The sequence below is a fragment of the Sinohyriopsis cumingii genome, chromosome 6, assembly GCF_028554795.1.
Source record: "Sinohyriopsis cumingii isolate HCF-2022 chromosome 6, ASM2855479v2, whole genome shotgun sequence".
Lineage (NCBI taxonomy): Eukaryota > Metazoa > Mollusca > Bivalvia > Unionida > Unionidae > Sinohyriopsis > Sinohyriopsis cumingii.
The window spans coordinates 102,084,913-102,107,162 of record NC_142966.1 but is presented as its reverse complement, the minus strand read 5'-3'; the positions used below and the strand labels follow the sequence as shown (position 1 = coordinate 102,107,162).

General features: G+C 34.1%; 1 protein-coding gene across 1 annotated transcript in view; it reads right to left on the bottom strand.

Annotated features, from left to right (window-relative positions):
• The window catches only part of LOC149797581 (carbonic anhydrase-related protein 10-like), an 89,530-nt gene extending 67,698 nt beyond the window's left edge, over nucleotides 1–21,832 (bottom strand). Inside the window, exon 1 of the mRNA XM_089960433.1 lies at nucleotides 21,198–21,832. Coding sequence (XP_089816559.1) covers nucleotides 21,198–21,276 — 79 coding nt within the window. The 5' untranslated portion in view covers nucleotides 21,277–21,832. The remainder of the gene's footprint in view (nucleotides 1–21,197) is intronic.
• Between the last annotated feature and the right edge of the window lie 418 nt (nucleotides 21,833–22,250).

Genomic DNA, 22,250 nt, shown 5'->3' with positions numbered 1-22,250 from the left:
ATGTTCATCAAGAATGTTGTGGAAGGATCAGGAACTCACTGTATCTATTTACACAATGAAAGGTATTAACGCGACACAGAGAATTTCGACTCGTTTTGGTTACCACTTTGCGATGCCATACTGGAATACACTACACTATACAGAGTCATCTACAGTTCTGTTCAGATTCAACATGTGGATGGTAATGTCTGTGGGGTGTACTGTGTTCACCATATTCGATAACGTGCACGTGGACGTGATCCGTTCGATACGTTGTTGATGTTCAAGCAGCGCCCGACGCGTGACAGTGCTAATTAGGTTGTGGTTGATCTATATAAATATTTTCTGTAAACCGAATTATAACAAAATAGATGACTAGCAAATATTGCTTATATTGTAACGGATGATTATGCCACGTCATATTAGGTGTCTGCGGCATGATGCCCCAGTTGTTGATATCACTATAAACTGCCACACTGCATACATAGTAGGTACCTGACTGATAATTGTTTTAAAACTATGTTAAAATTCCAAATCAAACTCTCACACACACACAAACATGCACACGATTGAAATATATTTAGTATAAGTGGTGATAGAAACAATGCACCACCTCGTGCACTGAAGAGAATTTTAAATTTCCCATGACATAGACGGAACATAAAAAGAATCTTTCCCAAAGGAGATAACAGTTATTTAGCCTATAGTCAATTTCGGAGCCTTCCTGTCAGTGTCTGATAACAGATGTTTCCTATGTTCTTCGCTGAAGAAGATTATAAACTTACAAGGCAGAAGGCCTTTCTAGGAACCCTGAAGCAAGCTCTTTAATAATCAGCCGATGTCTGCTATGCTAAGTTCAACAGTATTTATAGATTACTGCATTTGTATTGGAAAATATGAACTAGGTTCTCGGAACCTACTGAACAACCTTGCGGAGTGAAGTGTTTTTCAAAAGAAAACGAGTCCATATTTTCCCATAAAAATGTAGTAACCGTTTTTATTATGTACTCATTTTCTTTAACTACCTAAGGCTTAATAATAAAAGGCATTAAAAGAAACAATGTAACTGAATTTATGCTTTATTCCAAAAACATATTTCACAACCGAAGATTTATCAATACACAATAACGGTATTCACACGCACATAGCTCCGCCCAGCGACCCTTTGACCTTGTCGCGCGCTCCACGTCAATTTCAAAAAGAATCGTTCTTTTGTTCTACTTATAAATGAATCAGAGAGTCATATTGTGAATGAATGCGCACTGATTTTGTTTCTGTGTTGATAAATATATATATGCATACATATTAGTGTATTTATTACCATAGTTATTATCAGCTAAAGAAAACATATTTAGCCCCTGTCACTTGCATCTCGCTGTTGACCTTTGTCATACAGTGTTTTCTTCGATCGCTAGCCTAATATTCTATCAACATAGCTACACTGGGAAACTTGAAAAGCAGCTGTTGTGTGACACTCTATTTACCCAGAGAAAATAGTACTTTTTCGTCTTGGATTATTGGCCCTTAGGCTTTTGTTTCCTACCAAAAACCTTTAGTTGCATTTTTTCTCAAATCTAGTATTTTGAGAAACTTGTAAAACGGTACGTCTCTGTTGAATATGCAATAGCCGTTTACCTCAATATGCTTTTCTATGCTATATATTTAGATCCTATACATAACTCCTCATAGTCTGATTTAGTTCAATCAGAAACAAATTTAATCAACCAAAACCTAAAGCGTCTACTACACGAGTGTACATGATTTGTGTAGAAATGTATTTCCTTATATACAATACTGTCTTTAGGCACACGTGTTGTGCACGTGCGTGCAATATGAAGGTGTTCAGTCTCGTAAATTACTGCACAATTCTGACAATCTAAAGTTAACGGAGACAACAATGAGCGTATAATAATACTCATTTCAGCGATCACTAGGCATAGCTAATACCATTTTTCTGAAAGGATATATTTTCTATATTTTTGAGAGGCTTTGGTTGTCTTCCTTATTATGTCATTAATTTCTCCCATGTAAATTTTCATATCATTCTTCAAAAAAATTAAATGTTGTACCCCGATAGGCTTGACTTAAAATGTATGAAAGGAAAGGATTACCCTTATATTGTGTTACTAGTATTTATGACGACAACATGTTTTGCATCATGATGATATTCTGTTATTTACAAAGCTAGAAGGAAAAATGGAACTTGTAAGAGACTAGAATGAAACTGACTAAAAACACAACTTACAAGAGACATTATTGATACCGACTTTATACCTAGGCTTATTAGAGATAGAAATGATAAACATCGGATTTATAGGAGAAATGAATGACACTGACATTAAATATGGGACTTATCGAGAGACAGGAATGAAAAACATGTGATTTATAAGAGACTTGAACGACACTGAATATAAACAGGGACTTATAAGAGACGGAAATGAAAAACATGGATTTATAAGAGACATGAATGATACTGACTATAAATGTAGGACTTATAACAGACAGAAATGATACAGACTATAAACAGGGACTTATAAGAAACGGTAGTGATATTTATTAGATCTTGGGGGGGGGATATTAAAAATCGACGCAGCAAAAGTGTATGATGCAAATGTATGTCATGCGTGGTCCACGAAATGTACAGTATCCATCACATTGTATATCAAGGCTAAAGATCACATTAAAGAAAGAAAAATAAATAATTATTTTGATTCAGATTTCGGAGACTTGCAGAGTTTAGTATCGCCAGCAGCGACACTTTCTTCAGTTTTTGGGTTCCACATTTTCTGCGCTATTGCATGTCCTTGACCAGCTCTCAAAATTTCCGTATATCCGATGCCGTTTTAGAAACAGATTATGCTCCAGATAAATTACTTTATGTAAGCGATGAAATAACACCGATGAATTCGTGAAATATTTAATGGCGTCTTAGGAGTCAAGTTGATTATAACTACCATGTTTTCTGCGCGTTAATTTCAGCAGGACAACAATTTTAAAAGTAAATACTGACAAGAAAAGAAACGAAACTCCTGGCATAGAAGATCGTTAAGTGCATATTGTTCTAGGTTTGCTGTTGTAAAGGAGAGATCTTAAAATGGTGCCTTTAAATATGTAAATGATTGATATCGATCAGAGGTGCTGTTCTTGTCGCTGTATATTAATAATAATAATAATAATAATAATAATAATAATAATAATAATAATAATGATAATAATAACAGTAATAATATGAATCTCGATATATCGTTAAGATAATTGCTTGCATTAATTAAAATCAATTATATAAGATTACAAATTTTGTTTTAAAATGTCTGGAAAATTGAACTTGCTCTTGCAACATCTGAACTTGCCCCAGTTATAATAGCCCAACAATAATAAGATAAAATATGGTATATCTTAAATAAAGAACGTTATAGTTATATTTATTGAAGCCTTTGTTTCCTTTGCATATGTGTGGCACCTTAAAATCGTATACAGCTAATTAAAATTCTCCAAAAATGTATAAGTAAATATATAAGTAGATAGATATGTAGATTAGAAAGCGTTATAATGCAGATATAGATAGTAGAAAAGCACACGTGTACATGTATATAGACACATACAGGGATAAGTAGGAAAGATTTTGGAAATTGCTATACTTTTGATGGGGGGGAGAAGAGGGAGGGAGGGAAGGAGGGAGGGGAAAGAGGGAGATTTAAATCAAGACTATTTTTAGTGATTTATTTGCACTCACAACTCAAGGATATACTCACAACTCAAAGATATACTCACAGCTCAACAAATGTTTGAACACTCACTTATCAGTTATCATGGAGTCACCTTCAACTCTAACTATTTGAGAATCTGACTTTTGAGAATGATTTGAGAACACTTAATTTTGTCCATTTATTTGTTTACCAAGCAGTATATATCGAATCTCCTCTGATTATCTTGTAAACAACATATCACAAACGCAGCTTGTGTTGCTACATTATCCTAACATAACGTATTGAACAAAATCCTCCAGGTAGGTAGTCGTTAGCGACGAGTGCCTTTTATTTTCAAACACACACCTGTCAAAGTAATATCCCAAGTTCTACTTTTAGCACCTACCCGCCATACATTTTGCGACATGAATCAAAATATCCTTTGAAAAGCCATAGTGTAGAGTCAGCAATATGACTGATTAAATGCTCATTTTGTCTCCATTAACATTACATTGTCAGAATAGTGCAGTATTTTACGATACTGAACATCTTCATATTGCACTCACGTGTACGGCACGTGCGCCTAACGATAGTCTAGTCTATTAGGAACAGGTTTCGGTAGAAAACTACAAGCCTCGGAGCCAGTGATCCAAGAAGACGACAAAGTATCATTTCCGCTGGGCAAATGGAGTGTCACACAACAGCTGTTTTTCAATTTTCACCCTGTAACTATTTTGATACAATGTTAGGCTAGCGATAGACGACACACTGCATGATGCATGTCATTACTGGGGTCACTTCAGCAGCGAGATGCAAGTGACAGGGACTAAGTATGCTTTCTTTAGCTGGTAATCAGAAGGATAATAAAGATACTACATTTATGCACATATTTATCAATATAGAAACAAAATCCATGCGAAAGTGTTTTCACAGTACGGCTCTAAATTTCAATTTTACGTAGACCAAAACGACAATACTTTTTTAAACTGTGGTAGAGCAACTAAGTTAAAAGGTCGCAGGGCGGAACTTTGTGCGTTTGAATACTGTTATTGTGCTTTAATGAATCTTCGGTTGCCAATTTATTTTGGAATAAAGGATTAATTCAATTACATTGCTTCTTTTAATGTCTTTTATTATTAAGCCTTAGATAGATGAACAAAATGGGCATACAATGAAAATGTTGCTGCATTTAAATGGGAAACTATGAACTCGTTTTTTCTGAAAAAATACTGCACTCCGCAAGGTCTTGCCGAATTTTCCTTTTAAAAAAAGCCTCGTTCATATTTTCCTATACAAATGCAGTAACCTATACAAACTGTACCAGGCTAACTTAGGACCGGAAAGTTGGCGCATCCCTGATACTTACAGATATTACAACTACAATGTAACGGATAATTTACAATACAAATTTTTATTCCTTAGTTGTCATAAAAAAATTTTAGTAGTGAACATATATGCACATTATCACGTTCGAGCGAGAAAATGCGAGACTGGCATAGACACAGACTACTTTATGGAATGAACGAAATTTTAGCCAGGTATCAAGAAGAAAAATGTACTACACATATGCTCTAAATAAACGAACTGATATAAGGCGAAATCACAGGGTATATAACTGGCAGAACGGAAGCATTAGGAACGGAACATGACCTTTTGTCGCTAAATTATCCTAACAAGAGTATTGTATTTTACGCAGACCACTGACATGAAGCTACAATTTCTTGAACGTTGTATCCCTCAGTTTTTCGTGACTCGCCCAACGGCAAGTGCCTTGCAAATCTGAGCTCACCCGAACCGAATTTGAGCTTCTATATTATGAGTAAATACGGCATTGATCAATCAATAAAAAGGTAAGAGTGCAAATGAAATCAGTGGCTGCAAGGACAACTACCTACCACTGTTCTGCCACAAAAATATCTTTTAATTATCTTGTATTGAAATTAAAGTTTCAGCTGTGCGACAACCGTTCATGTGTTTACGCAATGTTTTGTGGGATATATTTTTCTTCTAAAAAGAAATTTAAAAATCAAAACATTCGAGTTTCGTACTAATTACTTTTCCTTTGAAGGAATGTTAGTAATTACAAGTTTAAAGTGTGTAGAAAGAACTATGTAAATCTGCTGTTTATAAATACAATCATTTTAATCTTTTGCCATGTTTGTAACTGTGTTATGACATTGTAAGAAACAAGTTGACATCATTTATGTTGTCTTTACACAATCTGACTAATATCAGATCTCCGTTGTCCTTCGTAAAAATCTGACAGAGACCGCTTAAGGGTCATGCTATGGGGACCTACCATTATCGTTATGGCTAACTTTATTAGCCAATCAGATGAAGTCTTACTCATTCACGTTCGGGAAACTGAGCAGTGTAACTGAAGAGCATCAATGTGTGCCCAACGATTTGATTTACTTTCAAATTTCTGACAGCTGCAAACCTATTGGCTAATTTAAAGGTCACCAGATCATAACATATATGTCACAACATCACATCCAGAAATATACCAGTACAATAAGCCTTCTAAAACTATAAAGAACCCTATTTCAATTGAAGATGCAAACAAAAGATTGAACCATCATAAAACGTATTTTAGCTTGCATGACAGTAATCGGCTGTTTCTTTTTTTTAATCTATTCTATTTTGCTTCCTTTGAAACAGAAATATTTGTTTCGGTGTAAATAAACTTCAGAGAATGAATATTAAGTTTATTACTTTGGCAAACGCTTAATAGTTCTCTGTAATCATATCGTCTTTAAAATCCATTCATCGAGTAACATAAATGAAATGTTGGATATCAGGTACTACTAAATTCTGAGATTCCTAAAACCTCTTTATAGTTCAAAATTATGAATGTGTTGGGCCAAATTAATATGTATTCTCTTGTTTTGAACACCGATATTTGGCAGTGGTTAAGTCAAAGACTTCGTGTGGGTGTTATTACAAAACTGTTAGCAGATCTAAGCTCATCCGATCCTGGAAATCGATCTCCCTTTTGGGTCACGAATCCAATGACTCAACCACTTACCAACCACACCTTAGACAAATAATGTGTAACCACGTATACATTAATTTGGATACCTTCAGTAAGTATGGCAGAATGATATTATTTAAATTTGCCGAATGATCCTTATTTAAAGTCACGTGGATGCTTCAGTGGTATAGAAGTTATGATGCGTATTTTAATTATTGGTATTTTAATTAGTTTAATATTAAAGTTTACATTAAATCTTGAAGTCATATCACATATAGACTGTTTCGCTATATTAAGGTCTATATTAATAATGATATATCAATGGCTTTAATATCATTCATATCGTTTGATGTTGTTATTTTGCAATTTTAAAGACGTTTTCTGTGTCCGCTCTTACAAACTTGTTCCTCCTTTCGATTCTACCGTACTTGATGATGTACACGAGTTTATAATTTTTCAGCTTTTGTTATCGTAATCGATTTTTCTGCTGTAGGAAATTACACGATATGAATGGAAATTATTGAGAATATTCTCTTACAAGCTGATTGAAGTTTCTGAAATGTTGCTTTCACCTTCCCGAAACCGTTATTATCATTGTTAATTTTTTTGGTAAGCGATCTGGTTTGTAATTTTATATGTTTGTTACTATTTGACTCGGATAACATGTTTCTAATCGTTTTGTGTTGAAACATGGTGCTGTATAAACTAAAAAGGTACCTTCAATATTTCTCACAAACTTGAATGCAAAATCGGTAAGACTTATTTAGTAGGATATCCGTGCCCAAACAATATGCGAAATATGGCATTCAGACACAAGAAATGATGTGATTTGTTACGAAATATGGCATTCAGACACAAGAAATGATGTGATTTGTTTACGTATTCATAGTAAACACACCAACACAAGTTAGCTACACCACCTGGAAACTTTAGCTACCCATGTGAAATCCTTAGCTTCCTCGCACAGAAAACTTTTGCAACCCCACATGGAAACTTAAGGTACCCCACATAGAAATATATTACCCTACATATAAATTGTTGCTACCCTACATAGAAACCTAAGCTACCCCACACAGAAACCTTAGCTCCTCTGCATATAAACCTTAGCTTGTCACATAGAAACATCCGCTACCCCACATATAAATATGTTACACTACATATAAATCTTTGCTACCCAGTATAGAAATCTTTGCAACCATACACAGAAACCCAAGCTACCCCAAATAGAAACCTTTGTAACCCCACATAGAAGTATATGCTACCACACAAAGAAACCTTTGCTACTCCCCGTATAAACCTTGTCTTCCCTACATATAAGCCTTAGCTACCCCCATAGAAACCTAATCTAACTCACATAGAAACCTTTCTTACTCCATACTGAAACCTTAGCTCCCCTATATATAAACCTCAGCTATCCATATAGAAACCTAACCTATCCCCCATAGAAACCATAGCTGCCCACATAGAAACATTAGCTACGTCACACAGAAGTCCTAATTCCTCACATAGAAATCCCTTAGCTACCGCATAAAGAAACTTTAATTATTTCACATAGACAGTTTACCACCCCATTTAGAAACATTGCCTACCCCACATAGAAACCTTAGCTACAACAGATAGAACCCTTACCTACACCTTATAAGAACCGTACCTATTCCGTGAAATAAAACATGGCTTGTAAAATTTAATAATTACTGTAAAGCATTTTCATATCAATTCGCTGTACGTAATATCTAACTTTGTAAGGCCTTCGCGTTTCATTACGTGTTTATTGGTCTGCATACCTTGCATCCTTTAATAGACGCAAAAATGGAAAAGTTAGAATAATATCTTTAGTTTCGTATCCCATTTTCTTAATATTTAAATAAATTTTAGTACATTTCAATAATAATGCGCATTGCTAACATTGTCTCCATTCTTTCTAACCTTTAATATATTATGTATAACTCACAAAACTTGCTAAAAACAGACAAAAACAAGACAGAAATCATCGTCCTACACGTTTCTGAATCACTACTCCACACATAAATCATAGTTTACCAGTTTATCATCATATTATATTACAGTACTATGCGTTATGGTTCAACCTTATTTAATTATCTTGTTCCGTGAGATAACCCAATATGCTAACCGTTATTAATCCTGATGCTTCTGTTGAACAGGGCTGACATCGTCGATTAAATCTATAGACAAAGCCGAAAAATATACTAAGCCGAACAGTAATGAAAACAATAGCTTTAGAAAGTTCCGAACATAGAGAACTGGAGTAGTGAAAACTATTGTATTCAATTGGTATTGCTTTTCCTACCAATCTATTAACAGATTTGTATCTTTCTATGGATAGTGCTTAAATAACTGGATATGATATACTGAAGACTACCCAATAGTACATATTCATCCATAATGTTATAATGAACTTATTTTTAACGCGAGCCTAAATCATGGTCTCACAAACTGTTTTGTTATAATTACCTTATCTAGTCAGGATGATCTGATGACGCTTTTTTGCATTGGAAAGTCTGGAGCTTGGCGTTTGAACAAGTACATGATGGAGTATAAATATGCAAAGTAATCCCCGTTGAAAGGGAGGAAAATGAAGCATTTAACTTTTTCAGTTCTTTTTAGCGGAACACAATAACGTGTGTGTCGTAATTAGGAAATAAAGGATTTCTAGGAAATAAATTACGAGCAATAACGACATTTGAAATAGAAAGATAGCTTGAATGTACTCCTTACGTCAGTTATCATATTGATATGTAAATCAATTATGTCTTATCTCGATAATCAAGCAACATGGACTCGAAGAAAAGCAATGATATTTCAATAATCTTTACCATAAGCACGAAACAAAAATCATTTTTTAAAAATAATGTAAGCCAATGTTTGTAAACCTACTAAGAGCCTATTCATTATTTTATTATATTAAAGTAATTGCAAATTATATTATTTCGTTTCTGAAACATTAAGACTGGACAATTGTTAGTTAGAAACCTCACGAATCTTGACAAATGATTCGATTTATGCTCACCTGTGCGAATCATGGAGGCTTTTCTTCAGCTGAAATAACAGTAGCTGCTTTAATAATTCGTAATGCAACTGGTATACTTTAGATTTAAAAACGTTATCAATAAGACATTAGTCTCCTTAGAAGACACAAGATTATGACTATGTTGTAAATTTCATTACATGGGAGGAAAAAGGAAAACTTTACAACTTGCCATAGACAGAAGTATTGATTTTTGTCTTCGACTGGATTCAGTAAGCCATTTCGCTAGCGGCAACATTAATCGTTTACCTGGATCCTTTGAGTGGACTATATCATACCTTCCATGTCTACAGTGAACTAATCTCATTCTGCTGAGTTTGTGAAGTCTATATAATACCTTCCATGTGTACATTGAATTAATATCACACTGCTGAATTTGTACAATCTATATCATACCTTCCATGTGTACAGTGAATTATTCTCAAACTGCTGAGTTTGTACAGTCGATATCATAACTTCCATGTGTACATTGAATTAATATGATACTGCTAAGTTTGTACAGTCGATATCAAACCTTCCATGTGTACAGTGAATTATTCTCATATTGCTGAGTTTATACAATCTATATCTTACCTACCTTCCATGTGTACACTGAATTAATCTCATGCTGCTGAGTTTATATATACCTTCCATGTGTACAGTGAATTAATCCCATACTGCTGCGTTTGTGCAGTCTATATCATATCTTCCACGTGTACAGTTAATTAATCTCATATTGCTGAGTTTATACAGTCTATATCTTACCTTATTGTGTACAGTGAATTAATCTCATGCTACTGAGTTTATACAGTCTATATCATACCTTCCATGTGTACAGTGAATTAAGCCCATACTGCTGCGTTTGTATAGTCTATATCATACTTTCCATATGTACAGTGAATTAATCTCAAACTGCTCAGTTTGTAAGTCTATATCATACCTTCCATGCGTACAGTGAATTAATCCCATAATGCTGCATTTGTACTGTCTATATCATACCTTGTCTATTTTATAGCGAATTAATATCATACTGTTGCGGTTGTACAGTCTATAACTGAATTAAAGTGCAAGTTTTAGGTTCAATCAAGTTATTAACCTGTAAATGCAAGCATAGCAACAGGTCTCTTCTTTGCCACGTCAGAAATTTCATGTGACGCAGCTTGTTTGTAAAATAATATAGTCCCGTCATAAATGACTAAGACACAAAATCAAGTCATTTCATAACAAAAATGTTCATCAGGCTACAAAATGGACCCAAAACTCCTCTAAGGACCCCAAAACTCCCCAAAACTCCTCTAAGGACCCCAATACTCCTCTAAGGACATCCAGCAACAAACTTGATCAGACAGTAGAAACACGATCTGGTATTATTTAAAGGAGAGGAACATGTTAACTGTGGATTTCGGGCTCATAATCTGCGGCAAGGTCTTTGTCTCCATTGTCAATCTCTTGTCGTATCTCCACTGTCAACCTCTTGTCTTTATCTCCATTGTCAATCTCGTCTTTATTTAAGTTGTCAACCTCTTGTCTTTATCTCCATTGTTAATCTCTTGTCTTCATCTCCATTGTTAATCTCTTGTCTTTATCTCCAATGTTAATCTCTTGTCTTTATCTCCATTGTTAATCTCTTACATATGTAGATTATACGAAGTGTTGTCCAGTTGTACTTAAACGCAGGCGAAATATGATTGACCTATCTAAGTACTGGAGCTTGTGTTTAATACATCAACCCCTGCATGCCCAAGTATAATTTTGAGGAAGATATATTTCGAAACACTATAGGACAATCACATTCGTCTTTGGGTAATTATCTATTTTATTTTGCCTTTTTACCGCATAAACACATGATATTTATTTCTAAAAATATGCATACATAATTTCTGTAGGTAAGACGCATTAGTTGACAAAAACAGGCGATATAATAGATTTTGAAACATTTCTTCAATCAGACAGTTATATGTTTTTTAAACAGGGTTTACATATTCCTTTATTGGAGGAAGATGTGTTCCTTAAAACAATAAAAGCTATTCTTTGCGGTATATAATGAAATTAAACATCTCAAAAACTGTACCAGAATGTTTCACATTTGAAATGGCTTCTTCTCTAAATGGAGAGATTTATGAAATTGATATAATCTTTTCGATACCGTTTGAATTATACCGGTGTACTTCTAAACTTTCGACTATTAAAACGTTTCAGACACATTATTGCGTGTGTTATGGATTTGTGACGAAGTTCATGAACCTGCTGGGTGGACTTAAGACAATATTCATGGACTTAATAGGCGAACGTGCGGCGAAGTTCATGGACTTACTGGATGGACTTACGTTCGGTTTCTCTGACAGCTTCTTGACGTTTCTTCTCTGAAAGCGACAAGCGCGAGCGACCTTTACGTTTTTTACTCTCTCGTACGTCCGTCATTTTTGTTTATGGTAGATATTTAAATTACAACCACGTGACTCATAACCCGCCCACTGGACGAAGATGACGTGTCCGTTTTCAAGGTCACGTGGGGTTTCCGTAACAGTTAGTGACCTACAAGTTTCAATTAAAGCGGTCCCCCCCCAAAAAAAATGTTCTCTCCTTTCTTTATCAATTATCAAACTGAATCTTCACAAGCGCAGAGTGTTTGTAAATTTTTTCAGTTTATAAGTTGATACATTTTATTGTTTTCATGATCTTTATAATTCATAAAATTACATGCACTGTGCTATTGTACCTTTAAGACAAAAAATTTACAATTAATGGCTTGATAGTATTTTCGTTACATATTGTCTAAATACAAAATGCAAATGCTGTTTTGTATTAATTGCATACCCTCATTTTAGAGCTTTCTAAATAGATCAAGATTAAATGTGTATGTAGACAAATATCATCCTAGCTGAGTTTTCGTTCATAAACGACATCTCTCTCTCTCTCTCTCTCAAACGATCGATCGAAATCTACTGATTTGTTTCAAGGTCACAAAGCTACAAAAGATGATTATACAAACGACAACACATCAAAACACAAAAGGGTTAGTACTATGCAAAGTCTCCATTGTGTTTGCTCTGGATAAGTACAATCAAACAGATCATACAGATCGAACAATGTTGAGTATTGTTACGTTATAGTGCTAGCAATCCAGGAATGGTTAGAAAAAATAACCCCAATCCTCTGCTTTAATAGGTCAAGAACGAAATATTTGAGCCATCTACAAAATTGTCCATCCCGGATGTGATATTTCCAACCTGAATATAATTTTTGATGAGCAGATTCTTAGAAAAATTTCCATGCCGGATATAATATTTCAATCCTGGACATATTTTGATGAGCTAGTTATTGCATGGAGATGTGTTCTAAAGCAATATTGCATTATTGAGTTCATCGCATATAATAATATGTTTTTTAATAAATTTATTAATGCGTTTTTTGTGGTCATTTTTATATTTAAAAAATTGATAGTTAAGACCATGTGTTTGACAAAGCAAATACATGGCACAAAAAATGTCATTTTAGTAACCTGTAAGTTCCTTGTTACCTAGGCATTGACAAATCCCGTTTTGATTCTTCGCAGGTTTAAGGTGTTTGGTTTGAGTGTACGCATCCAGTAAGCTTCTTTGGATTTCCTATTTTTGTGGTCCATTCTGACTTATGGGATAGATCGTAATTTCTGTGTTGAGTGTCCACTATCAAGCTGTAACATGCAACACAGACAATGTGATCTACCTCATCACATGCAAGACATGCAGCTCCCAATGTGTTAGAGAAACGAAAAAACTAAACATAGCATAAATCTCCACAGATCCGACTGGCAAACCAATAAATTTAGACAAGAGCCCAGTGGCACAACATTTCTCTTCTCCAGGCCATACTTTCAATGATGTAATCCTGACTGGAATCGCCCTTAACTCAAAAAGGAGAACAAAAATAGGAACTTAGAACTTATGTACAGCAAAAACACAATGCAGACTTTGTATAAAACCCGCGTGTCTGTGTTTTGTGATGTTGTCGTTTGTGTAATTATCTTTTGTGATTTTATGCCCTGGAAGAAATAATAGGTAGATTTTTGGAAAAAGCGCTTCGGTTGGTTTCGCACCAATTATTTTCGCTGTTGTTTGTCGGTTCACCTGTCACATCGATATTTTCCCTGACCAACACGGCCTTTGTTTATATCCAATGCTTTAGGACAGATTGTTTTCTGCCATGCGATATATATATATATATATATATATATATATATATATATATATATATATATATATATATATATATATATATATATATATATATATATATATATATATATATATTACATACAGTTTGATATGAATACGCCTTGCAATGTTTTCGCTTCATCAGGCTCTAAAACACATTTTCAGTCTTCAAAAGATGTTATTAGTAAATTAATAAACTCCGTGAAAGTTGCAAAATGTAATCTCTTAGCTTCAACGCACGTATCTGCTCGTCCAAAAGGCAGGATAATGTTATAAATATTTTATCTTTATGTTAAATAAATTGCAAAGCTGACATTTTCTTCCTTTAATTGTGTCTTTGCATGAGTCAGTCTAGTGATAAAATGGGAAGTCGAAAATAGATCTGGATAGCCCCTTGTGACTTCGGATGAGGAAATGGCACCAAGACACTGAAATGACGAAAACTCGGGGTTAAAGCATGGTTGATCACGCTTTTTACTCCATCAGAGCAACACCAGCACACTGACGTAAGGGTAATCCAGCACATTGGTGAGTCATACTGGTCAAATTATTCCTTGAATGGGAAAAGGTTAACAGTAAATTTAAATATGGTCATCTTTCCTTGAAGAGTTTATTATTAGCTGCGTCGTTGTTTTATTCAAGTCTACACATTCAAGTTTGCTACGTACTCTTTATTTTTATCTTTGTATCGATAGTTCAACAGCTCTGGTTAAATAATAAATAAATTAAGTTTGGTTACAAAAAAGAACTCATCTTAAATTTAATTTAGTAGTATATATGTACTAGTGGTATTGAGAGAGAGAGCATGTGGAAGAAAGCATTTATACAGTTGATGCTTACAATGGTGGCATGGACCATCTATACGCTGAGCTCTCCTATATTAAAACTAGAGAAACGACTTTATAGTAATTTGTATTTATTTGCACCTTACCTTAAAGCTTACCTTTCAAAAGTGCTGTATAAATGGTAAACATATGCATGGAATTGGATGGAATTGAAAACATGAGTTATCGTAGACGACAGCATCAGACGTGTGTGTCTCACAATAATTACGAGGACGACGCCATCTGGAATTCTATTTGCAAACTTTCGACTTGAAGAACTCGTATATCTTTTGTGGAATTGAAATTCCACTGGACTAGATTTGCAAATACAAATAGAATGCCCTTTCTTCTGGGCAGTGGCGCCAGGGACAATTATCAATAGCGCTACCTCTTACCTTTATCAGATTCAGTATGATTTTCATTTTTCCCGATCTCAACAAGGATCGATTTGTCGTGTTTTTTGTTGCACAATGTTCAATGTGCCTGCGACTGGCAAAGAGTGCATCGAGAGATGAACTACCTATGATAATACTATGTTGCATACGTATTCCAAGGGTTACGTAATGCTGATTCATGGATTACATTTTTACTCTCGTGTACACAAAATCAGTAAATTAACACTATGCCATAGTAAATGACTGCACCAATCCCTCTCTCTCTCTCTCTCTCTCTGGTTTATGTCATGTATAGAAAACAGTTTCTTTCTAACCCGTTATAGCAAAATAGTCAACACTTCTTGCCATCATATACATACATATATATATATATATATATATATATATATATATATATATATATATATATATATATATATATATATATATATATATATATATATATATATATATATATATATACGAATAAATAGCATTATGATACGGTTTAGAAACTTTTAATTTGTACTCGAACCCGGTTCTGCTCTTAAGCGGTACCCATCGCCTTACCTGTAGGCACCAACGCCTAAACCATCTCGAGCATGCATTACCAAAAATGATGCGACAGAGCAAGTGGCTTGAATCTCCGTAGAGTAAAAATTCAAATAATCGAACCTGTATGATTATGTTGTTATTCGTATTTCTTAACATTATGTTAGCATTATCAAACATTGTCCTGCAGAATACAGGTATAGCACTTTCCTTTCTATGTGTGTGTGTGTCTCTGTCTGTGTAAATAATCCTGGAATTAGCTAATATTGATATTTAGCAAGGAGAGGGGAAAAGATCAAAATCATCTGAAATTGCACCACAAAGTTAAGACGAACACCAGCACTCAAGGCAATTCTTTCTGCTGACTTGTAATAATGAACACGTTAACGCAGTCCCTCGACATTCTGTTTCGATTCATCGGCTTAAACGGTTGATGTCATTGGAAACCATATGCAGACAAGCGATATTATTTTGTCCTCCATCCGCTCAAAGATATGCGATTATTGATATGTACACTGCTATCAAATAGTGTCACGACTTCCCGCATCCGAAACGGACGCCCTAACCACTAGGCCACCGGAGAGGTCTAAAATTCATAGTATTAACAAACGTGAAAACGATAAGCATCATGAAGGTAGTACTAAAGAGCTTAAAGAGAAGATGGGTTTAGGAAGCTGCGCATTGAGAAGCGAATTCGGAACGCCGTCTGTAACAGAAACCATCCATGTAACCTTTTAATGAATATTTAGTAAATTTTAAAAATATTCGTATTGATGGCAATGATTTTAGGAAGTGGGATCATTTAAATTCGTCCATTCATGGGCTTGCTATTCGTAAATGCAAGAATAACTATCGCGGATTATATTATTTAATAGTCGTCTAGAGGTCACGTAATGTTTCTTCAGTTTTATTTAGAACAATTATATGCAGACTGGATTTTAAATGCCAGTTGTAAACGACTTACTTGCATTAATTTTTTGGCGAGTGATATATACTTTCAGACCATATCACGTGCAAAAATGGATACGGAATATTTTGAGCCATATTGCATACAAAAGTAGTAAAAAAAATCTTTGCTTCTCCTTAATCTGAGATTTATTTATATAGACATTGTCTAGATCCTGGATATAACTGACAGACAGTTACATAAAATCCCAAATATATATGACAGAGACTCAGATAAGATCCCGAATCTATTTGACAGAGGTTCAGGTAAGATCCCGAATATATTTAACATAGACTTATATAAAATCCCGACTGTATTTGACAGAGATTCAGATAAGATCCTGAATATATTTTTCAGAGACTCAAACAAGATATCAAATATGTATGACAGAGACTTAGATAAAATCCCGGATATATTTAAGAGAAGGTCATTTAAAATCCCAAATATAATTGACAGAGACTCAGATAAGATCCTGAATATATTTTTCAGAGACTTAAATAAGATCCCGAATATATCTGACAGAGGCTCATTTAAGATCCCGCATATATTTGACAGAAATTCAGATAAAATCATAAATATGTTCTTCTGATACTCAAATAAGAGCCCAAGTATATCTAACAGAGGCTAAAAAAAGATCCCGAATATATTTGATAGAGACTGAGATAAAATTAGAGTATTTAATAGATTTGATGAAAACTTTCACTTCATGAAATCTACCTAGTATATGGAATATTTATTGATAAAGTATATTCAGTATCGACAGCGTTTATTAATACGCAGCGCTATGGCTTCTGTCGTAGATAGAGTATGCATTTTTTTGGTTAGGAAATATCAAGTACGTGACAAGTCCCGCAATGCGAGAGATGAAATAATTCTATTTTTCCTGTTTTCGGGGCCTTTTCGTAAGTAAGAAGAAGCTGACAAAGTGTTATATTTTGTTTCCAAAGTATGCATGAGATTCTAAGTCTTCTCATTCACAAACATGTTTGTCAAGGAGACGGAATTTCTGCGTAGAGGTTTAAATAAATTCCTATATTGGTCACGGCGTAAGAATCCCTGCCGATGTATATAAGTAACTTTCTATGTTTGTCATATAGTTGGAATTTCTCCCTTGGGTATAAATAATTTCTGTACTTGTCAATGTGTAGGAATTTAATTGAAGGTGTATAAGTATTTTTTCATTTTGTCAGTGATTAGGAAAATGTCTTTTAATGGTGTCGGTAAGTTTTCCATATTCGTGTTTGCAAAGCTAAAGCCACACAATATTCATGATAAAACGATATACTGGTTTCATCCATCATTCCGACTTACCAACTTTCAATGAAAGTCTTGCATACAATTTATATTATTTCAATGTCATGATAATAATAGGACACATTGTGAATTCTTTTATTTCTGTCGGTATCATTTGCCACCGTTTCACGAACAACAGCTGGGTTTGCCACGAAAAAAAGTGACTCCATTTCATTCATTTTGTGTTCAGTTAATGACACAATTGTTCAAAACTGATGTTTAGATAATGTTGAAGGGGCGTGGTAAAAAAAGAAAAAAGGACCCTAGTAAGAAAAGATAAAAGGGCCCAGGTAAGAAAAGATAAAAAGGACCCTAGTAAGAAAAGATAAAAAGGGTTGATCAAATACTTTTTATGGAACAATAAATAAATTAGTGTCTGGATGAATAGACTGATACAAAATGACTCTAAATATTGATACGTTTTTTGTCATGATAATGACAGTGACATAGAAAAATTTATAATACAAGTGTCGATACATATAATAATCTTGACATGACGATCAAGTGAGTAGTACACGTATCGATATATTATAGCGATAGTGACATGACTATCAAGTGAGTAGTACACGTATCGATATATTATAACGATAGCGACACGACGATCAAGTGAGGAGTACACGTATCGATATATTATAATGATAGTGACATGACGATCAAGTGAGGAGTACACGTATCGATATTATAACGATAGCGACACGACGATCAAGTGAGTAGTACACGTATCGATATATTGTAACGACAGTGACATGAAAATCAAGTGAGTAGTACACGTATCGATATATTATAATGATATTGACATAAAGATGTAGGGAGTAGTACATGTTTTAATATATTATAAAGAGTACTTAAAAATAAAATACTTCTTTGTTAATTTCTTTTGCTAATGTGTACGCTTGTTAAGATGAATATGACACAAGAGGAAATAAACATGGCATGGTGTTAGTTACCCAGGTAAAAAGCACAATCTATATTGATTCTGTTATCTCGTTTTACAATACCAAAGAGGTCATACGCAGGCTTTTGACTTCAATTATTAATGGCGTGCATGAATTAATTAATTAATTGATTGGTGGTCATATATTTCGTTCTCTAATTGTTTTCATTAAACAACCATAATGTCTCGTCAGCTCTGTACTTTAAAAATAGAAAATGTACATAGTACAGATTCATGTTCCAAACTGACTGTTTAAGTTACCGTAAAACTGAAATGCACGATAACTTTTAAATGTTTGATTGGACGCTCTTTTGAGTGTTTAATAATTGCTCTAAATCAAGTTTAAAATATTGACACTGAATACAATGGCAACGCACTATATATCCTCTAAAGCGATAACAATGATATTGCGCATGTTGCGGGTGGTCGCTAAACCTTGTTGAATATTTGCAATATTTTAGGGAATATTTTTAGCGCTTTTGCGAATGTTCGCAACTCGTTTTCGTTGATCCATTAGCATCTGCTTATATGTCTGTATGTCTGTATGTCTGTAAGTATGTATGTATGTATCTATCTATCTATCTATGTATGTATGTATGTATGTATCTATGTATGTATGTACGTATGTGTATGTGTGTGTGCGTGCGTGCGTGCATGGATGGATGGATGGATCGATGTATGTATGTATGCATGTATGTATGTATGTATGTATGTGTGTCCGATGAGTTAATACAGTAAATATTAAATAACGAGTCTTGATTTCATCAGAATATTACAAAGTTGTATCTAACATCAAGTGATGTCATGATTATTTTCCTAGGTTGTGATATAGAGGTTAAACTGAATCGAACAAACAAATTGAAGCAAAATAGAAATCTTGTTGTTCACATTTTTCATCTCATAGTCCGCCCACCGCACCCCCAAAAAAATTTAAAAAATAAAAAAGTAATGTGATACATCATATAACAAAAACTTGAGCAACGTCATAATTGGTCGAAACCATAACGATAGTATTCTCGCGGATTCTATAACACAACTACCAATATCATCCTGTTCTTTGGCACAACAATGTTATTCAGGATATCTTTGTGTATGTGTGTGTATACGTGTTTGTGTATGATAGGGTGGGGTGTTCATTTTAATACAATACCACGTTAAGGATTTTTTACACCATGTTCAAGCTATTTGCACAACGTCAATGTTGCATGTTATTATCTTGAGCCACAAGATCATACATCATTCATAACTAGAACAAAATACAAGGATGTGAATAGAAACTTATCGTAGGACCGTGCGTGCAATATCTCCCATTTCCCGCTCTTAGTAGTAGTTTCATTTGTAAAGTTGGCGGAATCGCAAATAGACACGCTTACGCAGGTCTATCAAAAATCTATAAGACATCTCGCTAGACCTATTATTATACATAAACATCTGTTTCCTGGATCATTTTCAACGTATGCCTTTCTTAAAAACGGTTAGTTCTTCTTAAATGAGTAAAGTCGATATATTTTTGGGATTTATAGCCGCGGCATGTAATCATCAATACCCCAGTTTTTTAAAGTGATTAAACATTTGCAAAAATACATACAAAAGAATCAACAAGCTATAAAAGCTTTAAAACAGTTTACGGCTAGAATATATAGCGTGACCAGTAGAAACGTAAAGAATATGAACATTAGGAAAATTAGGAGGTAATTATGAACTTCAACCTCAAGACTCATTCAACTCGAGCTATAACATAGCTACTTGTCACGTATAATTTCCTTAATCTCCAACAGAATATATATATATATATATATATATATATATATATATATATATATATATATATATATATATATATATATATATATATATATATATAATGACTGACTAATAAAATTTACAACATGTGTGAAATCCTGAAAAGCTGATATCTATACCATAATTATCAAAATGATACAGAGGAAAAATGCGCTTTCTCATTAAATTTCCTACAATACAGAATCTCTTTAATTAACAGCAGGTTGAAAAGAAAGTGTTAGTACTCTTGTTGTTATCGGTTAGGTTCATCGAAACGACAAAAAAAGACGATGTCACACGCATTGTAATGAAACTGAAGACGTTGATGCAACGATCTTAAAATGCATCTTAAACTAAGAAAGTGACTTTTGAACGATGTCACGTCAGCCATGGTATTTTGTCTTATGGGACTGAACAGCTAAACCGAAATGATTTTTTAAAGACGGTTATTTCTTCTTATTTGTACTAACATCAGTCAAATTATGATGAACATCAATTAATCAAAGGTAACTAAGAAAATAACCTAAACGAAATGTCACTTTCTGCACCTGAATTTCGAAATGAATATCACTTTAGAAAAAGGTATTTTAGACGCAACAGCTATTTTTTAAAGCTACAAAAATGCAACTTACCAATATTTAACAACATCGTTTGGAACACAAATAGTTCTGTCAAATACATCATTTTCCGCATTTCAGAAAGGTGCGCCATATCCGGAATTCATGATTCAGAAGTTACATTCCTTCCTCGAAATTACACAACTATGCCTACCGCAACCACGGTAAAAAAAGTCCTTCAGTTCTGTTCGTGTCACAAGAACGGTCGAAAGAAAGTGGCAATGAAACGTAGAAAACCAAGTCATATAAGGAGTGTGCATATGAAAATAGTTTAACGAATAAAAGGTAATCCCATCTCTGGTTTCTATTAGCAGTTAGTCCTGTGTAGAGACCTTTTGTGATACTGGTGTTGTTCCTAAACTGTTTAATCCACCGCACCGTGCCACGCTTAAACAAGTACGATCGATTCTATTTCATCAAGCGTCCCTGTTGCAACTAACGCCACAAGGCTTGTTGTGCAAGATGACATTCGTCGCTATCTTCAAACTCGGTGAGATAAAACATAGCAATACATACAAGCTGGCCCATGCTTGTTTGCGATCAAATAATTGCAATGCTTGTTAAGTTTCAGCCAGGCCGATTGTGTCCTCGAACACGTCCTTCGCTGCTTATTGTGATTTAGACAGATCCCCTTCAAGGTATATGACTTAAAGCAAGACGCATGCTGTCAAAAATGTATATCCTTGTTTGTGATTCCTGCAATGAAAATATATTACACAGATACAATTAAGTTCAAAATAATACTTAAGTCAGTTTGCATTTATGTTACGTCAACACTTCACTAATCAGCGTGTGGGGGAATTATTAAATATGTTATCATTCGATAAAACAAAGAAAACAAATTGTGTGTGTGTGTGTGTGTGTGTGTGTGTGTGTCATTCAAGGATAGTCAAAAAATTAAATGCACTAATTTCATATGTTCTGAAAGACAAAACAGCTATTCACATTTATTCGTTTATAATCATGCTTGTTTCCTCCTAAGGAAAATAAATATTTAATCAACGTAAATTATACCATATAACAATTGTTTAGTTTAAAAAACATTGTTTGCTTTTTTTTCATCCTTCA